We start from the raw sequence: 17,450 nt of genomic DNA on the forward strand, positions 1-17,450 counted from the left end.
AAGCTTTATATAACAACCAGAAAGCCCAAGATTGTGTGTAAGCAGGAGAGGGCTCTGTCTATATAATGGTTTAGGTCAAAATGAGCTTTGACATGAATCTTCCTATCATCCTCTGGCACTGTGCTTCTGTTTCCACTGTGGAGAGGTGATGTCTCGAAGGGTGGGACCAAGCTTCTGTCTGGGTGGTGAGCCAAAAGATGCATACCAGGAGTGCAGCTACCGTGATCCTAAAATGCCCTGAAATGTGTGCACTGACGGTGCTGGGTCCTCAGCACCAACTGTTTGCTCCACAGCCCCTCTGCTATTGCTCCGCAGGGCTTGCTAATGTAGGTAGAGCCTAAAGGGACATATCGTTGGTCATAGCTTGTGGCGTCTCTGAGGTCAGCTGTTCGTACAGGCTCTTGTGGCACATGCTGAGGGTGTTGCGGTCCCACTCCAGCAGGGTTGCAGATGTGTTTACCAGATCTCTCTATCTTTTTCCACTGGTTCCCTCTGAAGAAATACGGTGATGACATCATGAGTTTTGCTGCCTTGTAGAAGGCAGATCAACATTTTCCAGCATCCCTGTAGTGTGCAAAATGAAATATTCATATCTCTTGGAGGGAACTCAGAGAGACTGTGTGAGCTTAAATGTTGATGAATTTCCAAGATTTCCAGTGCCATCATTGTGAACAGGAGCAAGCCTTGGATTGCTTGAAAGGGTTTTTTCATCTCCTGCTGAGAGGACGGGGCACTTAGCCTTTCCATCAGGTCTTTTGTCCTTGGATGTAGGAAGTTTGCTTATTCTTGTGCTGAATGGGTGGGAAGAAATACATCTAACATTACCGGGATACTAGATGAAAAGTGTAACAAAAATTCTCCGTTAGGCACAAGGTGCACTCCTGACCAAGAGGGTTTTGTTTATGATCACACATTGCCCATGGCCATGTGGCTACAATGTGCAGCAGTGGGCAAAACTGCAGCCTACACTGAGAGGTTTGGAGAGGCATAAAAGGTCTGGCAAGTCTGTTGGCCACGTCCCTCCGTGCTGTGTACTGAGCCATCGTGTCAGCTCTTTGCTTCCCGACCCCGTGAATTCTGACATATGCTTTGCTGTGTTGGAGCCCTCCCAGGTGGATGCTCTGCAGCTCCGAGCGCGTGTCACGGGAAAGTTCTCTGTGTTTTGCCAATGGCTCAGAGTTGGCAGGTGTATGGCAGTGCTTCCAACAGGCGAAAAAGTCAGTGATAAATCGTGTAATCTAATACCGTCTTGGTTTATTGCCTCTTTTATTTCTAACTTTGAGCCCTAGACTTAGAATCTCTGCCGAATACTTCAGTCTTCTAATATTTTACTGTGTTCCACCATCTTTAAATCCAACTCAGTCCAAAACATAGGCTTTTAGAAGTACATTTTTCATTCTGGTCTTGTTCATGCACTGCCTAATAGAGCTCTGATCCATCTGGAGCGCTCAGTTGCATCTCCTCGTAGTGTAAAATGTCAACTGAAGTTAGTGCATCTTTAATATAAACAATAGGCAATAATAATACTAACGAATAAATCCATGTTCCTTTTATACTTGGTGGTAAAACGATTACTTATTTATTTTCCAAATCAAGGTTTCTCATTTTCTGCAGTGAATAATGTAACAGAATATGTTACAGAGTGAGAACCCAGAACTTAACCAGCTGAAACAGGCACAAGATGTAAGTGATTCAAAGGCTTTCTCTTAAAAATGATTGGCAACCAGTAATCTAGGTACTGAAAGTTGTTTTTTTTAAAGGCACTTTAACTTTATCTACGTTTAAAATATCAGATAACAAAAAAGAAGATCTTATCTATTCTGCTGTTATATAAGGCAACAGATTTGTTTATGGGTAAAATGTTTTATATTTGAATTGAACAGTTTAATTTTGCTTGAACTCATTGAGATCATAAAAATATATAAAACATTACTGTAAGTTTTTGAACTATAGATGTCACTGTTCATTCATAAAATGAAGCAGTGAAACAGCCTTATTTATTCATGCTGTGATTTCTACCTACAGTATTTCTAGATCACCTACTTTGCCAGCAATCAATCTTGCATAGGGGTGGCATCAAAATGCAATGCATGCTGCAGTTGCAGTTTTATAGTTCTTCAGACCCATATGTCTATAGGTCCAGATAGTTGTTCATGTTGTCTGAGATAGGTTTAAGACACCAAAAAAAACCCCCACCTTTTTGCTGATGCTGACTAAACATGCTTTCTAGGAAGCCTCAAAATCAAATAATTTCTCTTCTTAACTCTGCAATCTTGAAAACAGCAGTGCTTCTGTCTCCCTTCATATAGCAGGACAACAAAACAGCGTGACTGTACTTTAGTATCTATTTGATTTATCTTCAATTAAATAGATTTGGACTTGACTGAAAACACCAGCTACTCTGCTTCCAAATTTGTCCTCGTGAAAGAATTTAATTAGAATAACTGAACAAGGCAAATTGAAACAGGTAGAGCCTAAAAGATGTGGGAGTACGAATGTAAAACTGGTTTTTGCCTCATGCCTCCACTGGGCTTTTCCTTTTTGTTTCCACAAAATTCTTTTCCTCATAACTGTGCTGGAAATTTCTGCCTTGTTTCCTAGAACAGTGTCTTTTAAAGTACTTCTTTTTCTCTTTAAGATACACATCTATAGAACATTTTTAAAAAATATGTTTTAAAAGCTACATTAAGTTGATCTCCAGTAATTTGGACACCGAATTGAGTTGTATTCAACCATTTCACTGCTAACTCCATCAATATTAACAGCAGGAAGGTAGGAAGGTTCCTTGTTTTAGTTGCTTAATATGCTATGTTCAGTAAGTATACGAACCCTGTAACTGGAGTTTGAACCTTGCCTACACCTCTTTGGGGCATTTAGATTGTGTATTATCCAACCAAGACCAAATTGGATGGGGCTTTGGGCAACCTGGTCTAGTGAAGTGTGTCCCTGCCATTGGCAACGGTGGAATTAGATGGGCTTTGAAGTCCCTTCCAACCCAAACCATTCCATAATTCTATGATTTTTTTTAAAACTCAGACAAAGTTTTTTTAAAGATGTCCAGGAAAACTTTGTTCAACATCTCTAATGTAGGAGTTTGTCCATCCTAGGGACCACCTTATCTGTCTCATGGTTTTCACAACCTACATGTTCCTTGCTCTTTTCAAGTGAAAAAGCATTCAGATTTCAGTGTCCCCTTCACAACATAAAGAGATGCACTGCCTCAATGGATTTCTCTGTGACCTTAGATGAAGTTTTTAATGGCATTGTGCCACCTGGAATCACAAAGAAAGGGGGAAAAAAGATCTGTCATTTGATGCTTGATAGAATGAACTGATGGGTTTAAGACCTGGTTTTTTACTCTGATGTAGCCCATCTGTTGGCAAGAAAGAAGATACAGGACTTTTATCCCTTTCTGGGTCCCCCTTCACTTGCATCATATGTCTGATGTATTGTGGCCGTTGATTAATCAGTCTCTTAATAGCACATACTGCATATAATAAACTCTGACTAGGGATGGTGCTGCCCCGTTCAGCTGGTACTATGAAGTTTATAGTTCATGCCTGGATGACTCACTTTATGAAAGGGGTATCACTACACACTATGTTACATCCCTACAGTGTCATCCTTGTGAAAGGCATATGTAGAAAAGCTCTCAGCTCATGTGTTTGTTCTTCAGTGAAGCCCCAAAAGGAGTGTGGGCTGCCACTGTCAGCAAATATGGTCTGTATCTTCAAAAATACTGGAAGATGGATCCTTGATCTACTATGTCTTGTGACCAAAGCTGTTCATTTATTCTTATCTGAATCATGACGATCAGGATGGTCTGGGCTGCCACTATTCCTCCGGTCCCTGGTTGTAGACATGAGCTCCAACTATCCAGACATCCCAGACTGGCGTTAGTGTGGACCATACAGACATACCAGAATGAGTATAAATTTCACCTTTTCCCTACAGTACAATGTACTTTTTTGAGTTGTGTCCAAATAGATAGCCTTGCTTCTAGACAGATACAATAGTAAGATTCTGATTTCTTTGTCTGTGTCTTCCCAGGCTACCAGTGCAATTGCCTCTCCCAGTTTACCGGAAGGAATTGTGAGTCAGAGATCACTGCCTGCTTCCCAAATCCCTGCCGGAACGGAGGCTCGTGCGATCCCATCGGCAACGCTTTCATCTGCAACTGTAAAAATGGCCTGACGGGAGTAACGTAAGTGACCTCCCCAGTTGGGCAATGGGAGCTTTTAAATTCAGCGATGATGGGCTTTTTGATCAGGCATTTAGTACCCAAAAGCTATGATTCACCTAGCAAAAATATCCCAGAGCTTGCTGCTTATTTCAAGTCTAAGCGAATGACAGCTGAGAAATCCATGAGCCTTGCATGTTTAGTAATTCTTTTCTGAACTTGGCCTCCTAAATTATTGTTTCAGAATGTTATCTTCAGACAATTTTCACTGAGATATGCACACCTAAGCGTTAGAGATTTTTGAGCAGTCTCATAAAGCCTGTAGAAGCTGCTATGTAATTTCTTTTTGAAAATGGATCCATTATTTAGTCACCCTAGCCCTGACATAAAAGCCTAATTTATTGCATTCATATTTTAAAATCCTACCCTTGATCATATACTTGGTGTAGAAACAGAAAATCCCCTGACCTGCCCATCAACATGCTTTTTTCTCATCTGGTTTGTCTACTGTTTGTACTTTTTGTTCTGCCTTTTTTTCATCACCTCTTCTTCTTTCCAATTCTTTTCTCTCTGTGGTTCCTGTTCTTTATTTTCCCCACTTCTCTAATATTTGCTCATTTTATTTCCAGCCCTAAATAATTCTACACAGTCAATATATCCACCTCTTAAATATATTTTTTCTGAACTATTTTCTTCTTGAATCCTCCTAATATTTTGTACAGAATCCTATCGGATGGTCCAAAAACACTACAAGAAAGCTTAAATTCTCTATGATACTCAGCAAGCCTCATTAAGGTTTAAGGAGCTTTTTCCTATCAGATGCTTTAAACTCTTACTTCATTCTTGATGTTTCCATTTTGATGTCTTAAAAAAACATGGAATAGGTGTAGAAAAAATTAAATACTGCTAAATAATATGATAATAATGAGATCCTTTGCCATGCATGAGCAAGGTGTTAACTTTATTGGTACCACTTTGATAAGATACGTTATCGTGTGCAAGCTGTGCTGTTTGATAGGTCTTCTCCAAACTCCAAACTCTCCTTCTCTTCTAAGGTGTGAAGAAGACATCAACGAGTGTGAAAGAGAAGAATGTGAAAATGGTGGCTCCTGCGTCAACATATTTGGTTCATTTCTGTGTAACTGCACCCCTGGCTATGTAGGGCAATACTGTGGTCTTCGCCCTGTCGTGGTTCCGAATATACAAGCTGGGCATTCATACGTTGGCAAGGAGGAGCTGATAGGAATAGCCGTGGTCCTGTTTGTCATATTTGCGTTGATTATCCTCTTCATCATCTTCCGTAAGAAAGTGTTCAGGAAGAACTATTCCCGCAACAACATCACACTCGTACAGGATCCAGCCACTGCTGCCCTCCTCAACAAAAGCAACGGTATCCAGTTCAAGAACATCAGGAACAGTGGAGACAGCAGAAATATCTACCAAGAGGTCGGGCCTCCACAGGTCCCAGTGAGGCCAATGGCCTATACTCCATGCTTCCAGAGTGACTCGAGGAATAACCTGGACAAGATAGTGGATGGGCTTGGCGTGGAGCACCAGGAGATGACGACATTTCATCCCGAGTCCCCTCGAATACTGACAGCCAGACGGGGGGTGGTGGTGTGCAGTGTGGCTCCAAACTTGCCTGCTGTGTCTCCTTGTCGCTCTGATTGTGACTCCATCAGGAAGAGCACATGGGATGCTGGGACAGAAAGTAAGTACGGACGCTTGCTGTTCTTGTTTTTCCCTGCCATAAGTGAGGGCTACCTTCAGGTTGCAGCAGGTAGAGCAGGACCAACCACATGCACTTAAAATTGTTAGATTTCTCCAAGAAGAGAATTGCTTTAATTCTGAAAGGATGTCATTAACGGTAGGCATACAAGACCTCTACTTCTGCACATTGACTATATCTAAACACATTTGTTTCACTTGTTCAGAAAGCACATACGAGTAAGTGCTCTGAGCGTTAGTTCTTCATGTGACACAACACAATCATCTTTCTATTGGAAAAAGATTAATTTGGGGCAGAAATCTTAAATATAAACCCTGCTGGGTTCAGGCAGTTTCTCTTGTAAGGGAATTAAAAACATTTAAACCTTCTGCAAGAAGCAATCCCATTTTGCAACAGGGACAAATGAACTCATATTCTCTGCTTGCAGCGTCTAAGAAATGAAGCAGAAAATCATGGACTGCTTATAGGATCACCTTTTCAGTCCATTGCCTTCCCATCTGCATTCAGTATCAGAATGATCACAGAATTTCTGATCCCCACAACTGCCTTATTTGTGCTCTGATGGTTCCTCACCTGATAGCGCAGCATGCCCTCCATTCCTGAGGGAGTTGCTGGAGATACCACAAGCTTCATATATTCCGTCGTAGCAGGAAATAGCCTGTTTGTTGTGACAGAGTTCCAGCCCTACGCTGTCTGTCCTTGGAGTCAGAACATGTCATTGGGACCAGGAGATGTTTGCTTTAGCATATGGTGGGTGGGGCAGTTTATGATGTTTTCTCTTTTTCATAGTTTTTCCTACTGCATCTTGAGTCCTGTTGCAACACAGCTGTAACTAGGACTGTCAAATAAAACAACACAATCAAGACACTTACGTAGCGCTGTAGTTTTAAGCAACAGGAACTGAGGAATAGAGAGAGGAATCTGGCACTGCTTCTGCCCTGACCCACACGTTTTCATCTAAGGCAGCACATTGGTTAAGGTCTTCTGGTGAAAAATGGGAATTAATTTTCATTTCTTTGGGCTGTATCGCACAACTGTGTTGTGGCTGACCTTTATAACCATTAAACACTGATTTAACTGATTGAAAGCATCAGCATGCCAGCCCCCATACGTGCTCGGCTCTGTATTCTCCTGGGTGTTTCTGCTGATGACGTTGCTGGTATCTGTATGAATTTCAGCACAGCATGAGGGCACGCCATGGAGACAGACCTCAGCTGTCAAGGAGTGGGAAGCAGTGCAGCTTCATTACTGCTGCACTGACTCCATCTACTACATATCCTGCTTCTCAGCAGGAGCAAATCAACCGTTACTGTATGGAGGTGCCCCATGCTGGGTAGAAATATCTACAGCTAGCAGGTGGAGAGCTGCTACTTAGGTGTTTGCAGCACCTGAGCTTGTTCATTGACAATTAGCTCAGGTGTCTTACCTCAGTGCTTACTATGGAGCATAACTTCTTGTGTTGCCTATTATCACTCACATAATTTGTAGCCGAATGTGTTTATTCACGTGTGCTTAATTACATGAGAATTTATACCATCGGCTGCAGTCACAATTCTAAACTGTAGAAGAGTTGTCAAGACTGAATGTCCCTGATGAAAAGCAATGTATACCAAAGCATAATCTATTGTACGTCAGTGTGGAAGCCATTAAAATCTGATCCAACGGCCACTTATGTGAATAAAAAGATGCACAATAACTTTATTGAGCATTGAATGAGCCTTTAATGAGGCTCTCAAATTAGGAAATGAACAGTAAAGATAAATGTAACTGTAATCTCTTGTATAAGATGTTTATACCACATTTTTAAAGCCATGTTCTTTGCTGCTGGGACTTCATGGCATCTAAAAAGGCAATACTGGATACAGATGTTTCTTCCTTGATTACAGTGGTGTCAGCCACTTGAAAGACTCTTTGGGTTTCAAGGACTTCAAAAGTCTAGGTAACTTCATCAGCTGCCTTCTTGAATAATAGGACATCTTGTCTGTCTGAAGGAAATAATTTTATCACAACAAAAAATCCAAATAGAAGGCTACTTGTTGGCAGGATTTAAATGGCTCTGTGGTGTAAATAGGCAAATGTGCACACGAGATAGTACCATTTTGCTTTGTCTTTGCTGTCAATGAAGGTAAAGGGGTTGATGACGCTGAAGAAGTGACCTGTTTTTCAGGAAGTAATAAAGGCAGCAACTCCGAAGTACAGTCTCTCAGCTCCTTCCAGTCTGATTCCGGTGACGATAATGGTAAGAAACTGTTTTATCTTCATTATGCTCAGAAAAAAGCTATTTAAGTCTTTTTCTAATATTATTGAAAACATTTAGGTAACATCTAGAAAACCCTTTAATGATGCTAGAAGTTAGAAAGTCCTGGGTTCAAACCCTCACTTTGTGGCCATTTTTTAAATTATAGGAACAGAACTAAAATCTTCATGCTTGGAGTTGTTGTATCAGTACCAAGCTTTACAGTGAATTAGAGGTATGATACAGTGCAGTCACATCACCAAGATAGAAGTTGACTAACAGGTTGCAAGTGAAGCTGTAGAATCTCTGTCATTTTCCCTCTTGGAAGAGGATGACTTTCATGTTTCATCAGTCAGATTAAAGGGAAGTTGTGTGCCTTTTGCCAGGTCTCAGGTCTCATTCACAGTCCCAACAAAACTCTGCTGGTGCTCAGCAGCAACAATGAGTGGATGAGCCAGTCCCTGGTGGCTTGGCCTCTCCCTGGCAATCACAGCTCAGTGAACAATAGAGCACCATTAAATCCATGTTCATTGCCTGCTCTTATGTCCTACATCATTATCTCAGTGGGTGACATGGGCAGAGCCATACACAGCCTGAATGAGGCCTACAAAGTCGGAGCAAACCTTTGTTCCTACAGCCCATCTATGTTGAGCAGTGGGTCTGAGAAAAGGCAAGATGTTTCTGCCAGGGAGGGATGATGGATGTCAGGGAAGCCTCATTCAGATACACAGAAAAAGATTACGACAAAGAAATTGCACCTAGTTTCCTCAGCCGCCAGTTAATGAACTGTCTGGAGACTCAGTTCCTCAGTCATGTCATGCAGCTCTTCCCTAGGTACTCCTAAATGTTGGGAAAAGCACTTAAAGAGAAGAGCAGTTGTAGTTTCTTTTGGTTCAGCTGCAGATGAAGCATGATGAGTATTTTTTGTAAAGCTTCTCTGTGCTTTTCTGCTCCTGCACCCAAAAAAAGTTCAGGGTTTTTTTTTAGAGAATTATTAGAATTATTATTAATTTAATAATGAATATTTATATTATAATTACCTTTAGAATAATTGTTCAGGTAGTTATATATTGTACATGATTACTTTCTGTATCTCCCAAATTCTAATTAGGCTTTTTAAGCATCTGATCCTGCCCCCAATTAAATCACTGACACAGTGCCCGCTAAAGCTGGATTGGACCTTTTGTGCCTGCTCGTGTTTTGTGAAAGCTGTATTTAAAATACAGCCCTTAGAGATAACAATTCTAGTCCAGGGTATAAACAAATCCATATCATCAGGGAGAATTAGGGAAGAAACTTAAATCATCCGAGTCATTTTGCAGAGGTCAATGCAAGACTGCACAGGCATAAGTAAGCAAATACATGCTAGTATCCATGTAGGTAGGGTTAATGGATTGCAGCCATAAATCCTTTCCCTTCCCGTCACATAGAATCACAGAACACTAGGAGTTGGAAGGGACCTTGAAAGATCATCTAGTCCAACCCCCCTGACAGAACAGGATCACCCAGACTAAATCCCACAGGAACACATCCAGGTGGGGTTTGAATGTCTCCAGAGAAGGAGACTCCACAACCTCTCTGGACAGTCTGTCCCAGGGTTCTGTCACCCTCACAGTGAAAAAGTTCCTCCTTAAATTCACATGGAACTTCCTATGCTCCAGCTTGTACCTGTTGCCCCTTGTCCTATCACTGGCCATCACTGAGAAGAGCCTGGCTCCATCCTCCTGACACTTGCTCCCTCGGCCTCATAAGGAAGGTGTTCCTCTCCCTTAATCATCTTAATTCTTTAACCCTGCAAAGGTTAAAAGGTTATCAGTGAAACTGCAACAAATGCAGCTCAGCATCCATGATTTTGGGCAGACAGGACATGCTGTTCCTTCTCCAAGCCAAGCACTGTGCTACTGGATGCTGACACGGCTGGCAGTGGGGAAAGGCTTGTGTTGGGTGAAATTGGTTGATCACTTCTGACTGGGAAAGACTGATTTGCACCAGCAAAGCACTGGATCACATCCCGCTGAAGGTTTGAACAGCCCCTATGGTGTTCAGTATGTTCCAGGTTCATGTGGCCTCCGTTCACCCTCTCCAACGTGCTTAGAGCCTCTTGCTGGGTTGCACAGAGGTTGTCTCACCGTGCAGATTCTTTTTGGGTGTGGTTTTGAGCCTACTTTTATTTTTTACAACTTACTTGTACTGCATTTATATTGTTCAGCTCTCCTAGTCTCAGTGAGAGTAGTCAGATGGACTTTTGTGATCAAAATAAATAATAGCCCAAAAATATTAGCCAAAAATTAAAAAAAAAAGTTTCCCACTATTAGCAATAATGTCTTGATTCCTCACTTGAAGGGCAAGTTACAGGTTTCCATATAAACTATTTTGAATGGGGGAATGTGGCCAAAATTGATTTTTATATTGCTGTTTCACTGCAGGCCAATAGCTGGTTGTGCTGGGGGGAGTTCCAAGGAACTGCTGTTTGTGACCCCATTTTTTACCCCATGAGCAAAGCTGGATTTGGGTATTCTGTTGTGCTCAGTTGCTGGAGGGACAAGTTTTCCTTCCCCTCTGCTCCCAGCAGAGCCAGCCTTCAGTTGCAATATAAACGGTGGTGGCCCTGATTTTTGACCTGGTTTTAAGTCTCAGTTGTTCTCCTCACAGTTCATGGCTGCCTTCCACCTCTTTTCACAGCCACACTGTAACTGATTATGTGGAGTCACTTATTTTTCCATGATATTTGTTATGCATTAGCCAGTACAAGTCTCTGTTGTACAATTACAAATGCTGCTGATGGCATGGTTTCTTGGGTTTATTGAGGCTCTTTTTGCCAACCCTGCACAAGGACTGAGGAAACTGGGTGAGATGCTTGATCCCATGCCCAAAATTTAACAAAGATGTCAAAATAGTCAACATCTACCCAAATGGCACTATTGCTGTTAACACTTTCTCATGACCTGTGAGTCTATTGGCAGTGTGGAACAAAAAAGTGTGTCTGGCCCAACGTTTCTGGTCCCCTTCTTAGCCTGCTCTGAAGCAATCCGTTTTCTCACAGTTAAAAACAAGGGAAAAGGAGTGGATCTAGTACCCACTGAAACAGAAGTTTTTCATTGGTTTTGGTGGGTTTTATTTTGGGTGTTAGTTGGTCCAAAATGCAGTTCGTCTAGAGGACCACACATTGTCGGCCTCATTGTTCTCCACATTAAATAATTGCACAGCCTATATTACGTATTTCAAGGGAAAATTATGTTCTGGTAAAATACATCCAGTGAAGGCACAAATCATTTGTGCAAATATTCTGTCAAACATAGATCAAAATTTGAGCCAAACCCACTTGGATGTGTCATCCAACTTATAGCAGTACCGCTTAACGTCCCAGAGGTATTACACAGCACAGCACAAATAGTAAATAAGTAAAATATTCCTCTTAGGAAATACATTGATCTTAGCACCGTTTCAGATGTTGTGATGGTCTAAAAGATAATGATCCCTTGGAGCACATGGCACTGTCTCTGGAGGCCTTTAAGCAAGAATGAATTAGAAATTAGTGTCAGGTAGACAAGATACTGCTTTGGTTAATTGAATCAGCTGGCCAGTCTGCTTGAATTTATGAGCTGATACACATCATCCCATATGCCTTTCTGGAAATGCTGGTTTGGGATTTATCACCACTCTGAAAATGAATGGGATTATCTGAAATGAAATGTCCTGCAATCCACTGCATAAATCATGCACTGGTCGGCAGGTTTTTTTTTTCTTTTTTTTCTTTCCAATGTCAGTTCTGTCTGTTTGAGAGAATTTATTGTGGTAACATGTGATGTGTATTTTAAATACTAACCTGAAGCTGTCCTTCCCCTCCCCTTATTTTCTGCTTTCCCTCCCCTGCAAGCTTCCATAGTGACTGTCATACAGCTTGTCAACAATGTAGTTGACACTATAGAAAATGAAGGTATTTAAATTTTTTTCTTTCTTGTTATGCAACAATGCTTCCTGTTTTCATTGTGAAACATTCCAGCAGAACCTCACTAATGTACCCTGACCAGCAAACCCATCGAGGGGATGGGGATTTGCAGATCAGCATGTTCACCAGCAAACATGAATCCACCAGAGTGATGTACTGCAAAATATCTGTAGGTGACTGGAGGTGGCAGAAAAGGTTTCAAGGCCTTCATCGTCGTCTGTTCAAGTCAATGTTTCTGCTTGCTTGTTCCCGTTGCTTTAAGAGAGAATAAGATTAAGTTGGCAATGGAGCCAAATAATTGGGATTAGCCTGGCTGCAGAGGCTGGGAAACAGAAGAAATGGGAGGGCTGTGAAGTATCCCAGGCCACAGTAAGGCTGGGCTGTGCGCTCCAGAGGAACGCCATGCAGGGGAGCAAAGTGGTGGCAGGGAGGCAGCTGGTTTGTCCCTGGTGACATTGTTAAATAGGAGACTTGTAGACCCTGGGGTTGATGTGCCTGTTGATTAAAGCGTGCCAGTTGGGTCCAAGGACCCAACACTCAGTTCTGCCACTGAACTCCCAAGTAACCTCAGACATGTCATGTTACAAGTGAGCAGGTTTCTCTACCTGCAAAACAGGAGGAATATCACTGTTTTCCTCTGAACCACTGAGGAAGTTTGATGTATCAAAGATAAGCATTACTTTTATTTATTTATACAACATTTATCCTTGGGAAAATGTCAACTCAACAGACTCACAATTGTGGACTCATGAGTCCAAATTCTCATCTGTCTATAGAAAATTTAAGCCACATTTTGCAAACGTTGGGCAATCCAATCTGAATGATAATGTCTTCATGTGAAACAACTGATTTTTTTTCTTAAGCCACTGTCATGGTTGATTTGAGATGCACTTTTACACCTAGATAGTGATGGTGCTTGATTATTTGTCTATAGTATATTCAATTATTTCCTGAAGCTTAAGAGTGCCATTCTTCTGGCTATCAAATAAAATTAGTTAGCCAAGATTAATTTGGGTTAATTTGGAAATAAATTCCCACTCAAAAATAGGAAACTAACACTGAAAAGAAGGCACAGACACTGCAAATGGCCGTGACTTCCCACAGGAAAGCTTAAGCAAACACATTGGCTCCTCATCATGCTTTAGAGGTCAGACAAACTCCATCTTGCAGCACTTTCAAGAGTGCTTTTCATTGAAAACACTTCGCCCGTTTTCTAATTCCTTATATGAGACTTAGGAATCTTGCATGCTATGTAGCGGAGGTGGTGAAAGTAATGAATCATTGGCTGCACCAGAGCCCTTGGTGCATGGTGGGCAGAATCGCTGCCACTGAGCTGCAGGAGGATGGGGCAATTTCCCCAGAAAGTTGCCGGGGGTCGTGTAAGTCAGCAAATTAGTGAGGTTCTCCTGGATCCCGAAAGCACACAGCCCGGAGGGACCTGGCACATCTTGAGTGCAGTGTCATCACACTGACCAAAAGACAGCAAAATCCTCTTTAGAAAAGAGAAGTGAAGAAGGGAAAGAAAGGTTAGGGCCGGTTCATACACTGCTGCTCATCCTGCAGTAGCTCCAACACTCCTCATCCCAGGCCAACACAGAGCTGGTAGAAAGCTTCTGTTTAGTTAATGAGCTAATGAAGAAACCTTCATTGCCATAGATGCCATGTGGTGGTAAGCAGAGGCAAGAGTGGTGTTAAGAGAGAAATAGTCTTCTCTCTCCTCCTCTGTGGCTAAGTCCCAGAGGTTAAGTCTTGTTATGCCATAAAAGCCTATTTATCTGGCCATCCCTCCTCCAGCAATGCAGTCCAGAGACCTCGCCCAGTGACTTCCTGCATGGGGCCCAATAACATGTGGCTGAACAAGAGCATCTCATCTAGACAACGCTGCAGCTTATTCCCCGCTCTTGTCTCACATAAAACCTCTTTCCTTGCTCTCTCCCCACCCCTGCACCCTCTCCATACTGGAATGCCTCCCTCCCCACCGGCTAGCATGGCAGCGCAGGTGGGAGGTGGGTATGGGGTTGTGGGGCATTGTAGCTGACGGCCCCATTAAATGGCTTTGTATTCTATTCTATTCAGGTTCTTATACCGTGCCCATCACCATGGTATCTGAGCCCAGGTGGGCCCAGATTTGTTTGAACCGGCCCTGAGAATGGTAGATTCTTATTTTTCTGTTTCAAAGTGAACGAGTGAGAGAGAAATGTATTTTGCAATTCTAACCCATAGAGATGGTGGATAGCCCTTTTTGTGTTAAGAGTTCCCGCCCTAATGTAATTCCATATCTGCTCAGTGAGGGTAAATAATTAAGATATGATAGAAAAGGAATATAGTACGCAACATAATCATTTCTTTATGTATGTCTGCATTTGATTGGGCAAGCTTGTCTTGTACGCTAAAATAAAGAACAATTAAAAGTCCTATTAAAATGACACCGGGGCAGCTGTACTTTAGAAATATGCATGCAGAGTTTTGTGTTTTCATGTGTGTTGCTCTGCTGGTAAAGAGCTCCCAGTTACCAGCTTTTACTTCTCACTTTGTACCTGACAGTGTCTGTTATGGATCAAGGACAGAACTACAACAGAGGTGATATTTTCTGAGACGTTTTATGCCTGTTGGACTGGGATGGGTTGGGCAGGGCACCAACTTGATCTGGTTTTGTTTTCTTTTTTTTCCTTGAGCTGCTTTACGTGTCCTCTTTTTTTGAATTCTATTGTGTTCGAATGCTGCATGAGAACGGCCAGCCACTCTTTTTATTTCAGGGTCCAGTTTTCAGTCAATCAGAATATTTGCTTGTGCACTTTCTTTCTTGAAACGAAGTCATTGGAGGTGCAAGGGGAGACTAGATGTTATACCATACGCATGCTGACTTCATTATGGATTTTTTGAAACAACTGCAAAAAGCATTAATAGAGAGATTTTTGTCATTTTGATTTCTTGGAGACATAGTTTCTAATATAACCCAGTAGCATCCTAAAAAATGAAATGCCTGAGAATGAGCGTGTTTTGTTTCTTTGCTTGTTTGCATAAGCATCATAATACACTTTGTTCTGGTCCCCTACCCCTCTGGTCAGAGCATGGCTGACCTGTGTCGATGTCCAGTGGCGCATGCTGTGATTTAACATGCTGTGAGGATGAGGAGGCGAGTGCATGCAGGATGCTCTGTTTCCATTAGCGGCCCCATCCTAATGAAGTGGTCTGGTTCTCTTTCCTGCTGCAGCGTATCACTGGGATACCTCTGACTGGATGCCAAGTGCTCGCTTGTCCGACATTGAGGAAGTGCCCAACTTTGAGACAGCAGATGGAGGCTCAGCTCATCACGGCAGCACCAGAGAGCTGGAGACAGATTACTACCTTGGTGGCTACGACATTGACAGCGACTACCCTCCTCCTCATGAGGAGGAGTTTTTAAGCCAGGACCAGTTACCACCTCCTCTTCCAGAGGATTATCCAGACCAATATGAAACCCTCCCGCCCTCACAGCCTGTCTCAATGGCAAGTACACTCAGCCCCGACTGCAGACGACGGCCGCACTTCCACCCTAGCCAATACCTCCCTCCTCACCAGTTCCCCAATGAGACAGACACCGCAGGGTCTCAGACTGGGAATGAATTTAGTACTTTTGCTGTTGGCCCAAGCCAGAACACAGAAAATGTTAGTGCAGGTAAGATGCCCTTATCATTGCACAACTCTCTAGATGCCTCCTCCTCTGACGTCTCAGCCAGCTGCGGCTTTGATGACTCCGAAGTAGCCATGAGTGACTATGAAAGTGTGGAGGAACTCCACCTAGAAAATGTTCACATTCCATTTGTGGAGACCCAGCATCAGACACAAGTGTAAAGGAAGCTCCCTTCTTCTTCCTCCTCTTTTTTTTTTTTTCTGTTTTTTTTTTTTCTGTCATTTGGTTCAATTAATAGTATAAATATTGAGAAGAATTTTTGCTGAAGGTGTATCTATATATATTGGGCAAGGCAAAAATACAGTATAACCCACTATTAACTTGTTCAGAATGATACTGTATGTGCAGACACGACAAGACCAATTATGTTAACTATTACACATCACAAAATTGTTATGGACAATCTGGAGAGTATGTACCTTCTATTTATTACCAAGAGTAAAACTCAGCTTTTGAGGCGGGGGGGGGGGGATGGCAGGAGGAAACAATAATTGCTAAATAATTTCTTTCTCTACCCCAAAGTTTGATTTTTATTTTCTTTATATTGTATTATTAAAAGTGTTACGGTGTTATGATCTTCCCGCAGTATTTAGGAACTGATATGGACCATTCCAGGGTGCACTGTTGCACAAGATTTCATGTCAGCAAAAGAGTGACAGCAATTGATCGCTGAGGCTGCTGTGTACAGTACGTCAGATGGCTGAAAAAACAGCATTTACAAATTGACCTATCAAAGACAAGCGACCTGTCATTTGTCCATAAATATCTATCTATACTTTTGTTTGTTACATAGCATTTCATCCTACTTAGTGTGCATATAGAGCCACGTATATACAGCATATATTTACTCCAAATTGGCCTACTTTGGTTGCCGTTTTTTAAAGCCTGGTATCAGGTGCACGTGCATCACTTCATCCATGAGGACTTCTAGAAGTGTCAGAGTTTGGCTCAGTAGTGGCCCGGGTTTGCCCCAACTGCATATGCACAGGCTCCCTTGAATTCTGTATGCCAGGTGAACGTGGATCTGAAAACATCGGGAAGCGTAACTTTCTACAAAGCACTGTTGAGTCTTTTGAAATTTGTTGCTTGGGCAATCAACTCCTTAACAGCAGTCATCATGCTACAATTACTGCAGTAAAATTAGTTGTAATTAAGTTGCATATAACGCTGCTGTAACCTCAAATCGATAGCTTAACATCATTTGGCAAATGTCCATCCTTAGAGTTTACGGGATGCTGCTGTAAACTGACTCAGTCGGTGGAACTGCATGGATGGGATACGGCCAAAGGTCTGGCCGTAGATTTTCTGCTGGATGTTGAGGACTTCCAAAGGTTGCTTGCAGACTTCAGGATATTGTTGTGGGATAAGGAAAACCACGGCATCCATATGCTTTTATGCTTCCCCCAGCGTGATTGGAATATAAGGCCTTTCAGACCGATTTAGCCTGTGCAGCTCAGTGCAATACGGAAATATGGGATTCTCACTCCATGTATTAAAGCAGAATATACATACCTGTTGCTTGGTGCTATGAAAATGTTTTACCACTGCATTTTACAGCATCTGTGTACTTTATACAATATATGTGAGTCTGCAGTCTGCATCACTGCTGGGGTTTAATCCATTCCTTCCATGGCGTAATTCAGTCATTCCGAAAAGCTATTGAATACATAAATCATTGTTATA

The 17,450-nt window shown here is 42.1% G+C and overlaps 1 protein-coding gene across 4 annotated transcripts in view; it reads left to right on the forward strand.

Annotated features, from left to right (window-relative positions):
• FAT3 (FAT atypical cadherin 3) overlaps nt 1-15,928 on the forward strand; it is a gene marked incomplete at both ends in the record, with an annotated part of 342,641 nt that extends 326,713 nt beyond the window's left edge. For 2 of the 4 annotated variants that reach the window (XM_084265956.1, XM_084265957.1), the window contains 6 exons: nt 4,051-4,204; nt 5,236-5,891; nt 8,035-8,148; nt 12,023-12,082; nt 14,639-14,674; nt 15,309-15,928. In XM_084265956.1, coding sequence (XP_084122082.1) covers nt 4,051-4,204; nt 5,236-5,891; nt 8,035-8,148; nt 12,023-12,082; nt 14,639-14,674; nt 15,309-15,928 — 1,640 coding nt within the window. The remainder of the gene's footprint in view (nt 1-4,050; nt 4,205-5,235; nt 5,892-8,034; nt 8,149-12,022; nt 12,083-14,638; nt 14,675-15,308) is intronic. The other 2 variants (XM_084265958.1, XM_084265959.1) reach the window with 1 other exon arrangement.
• Between the last annotated feature and the right edge of the window lie 1,522 nt (nt 15,929-17,450).

Source organism: Gallinula chloropus, assembly GCF_964237585.1.
Source record: "Gallinula chloropus genome assembly, chromosome: 1".
NCBI lineage: Eukaryota > Metazoa > Chordata > Aves > Gruiformes > Rallidae > Gallinula > Gallinula chloropus.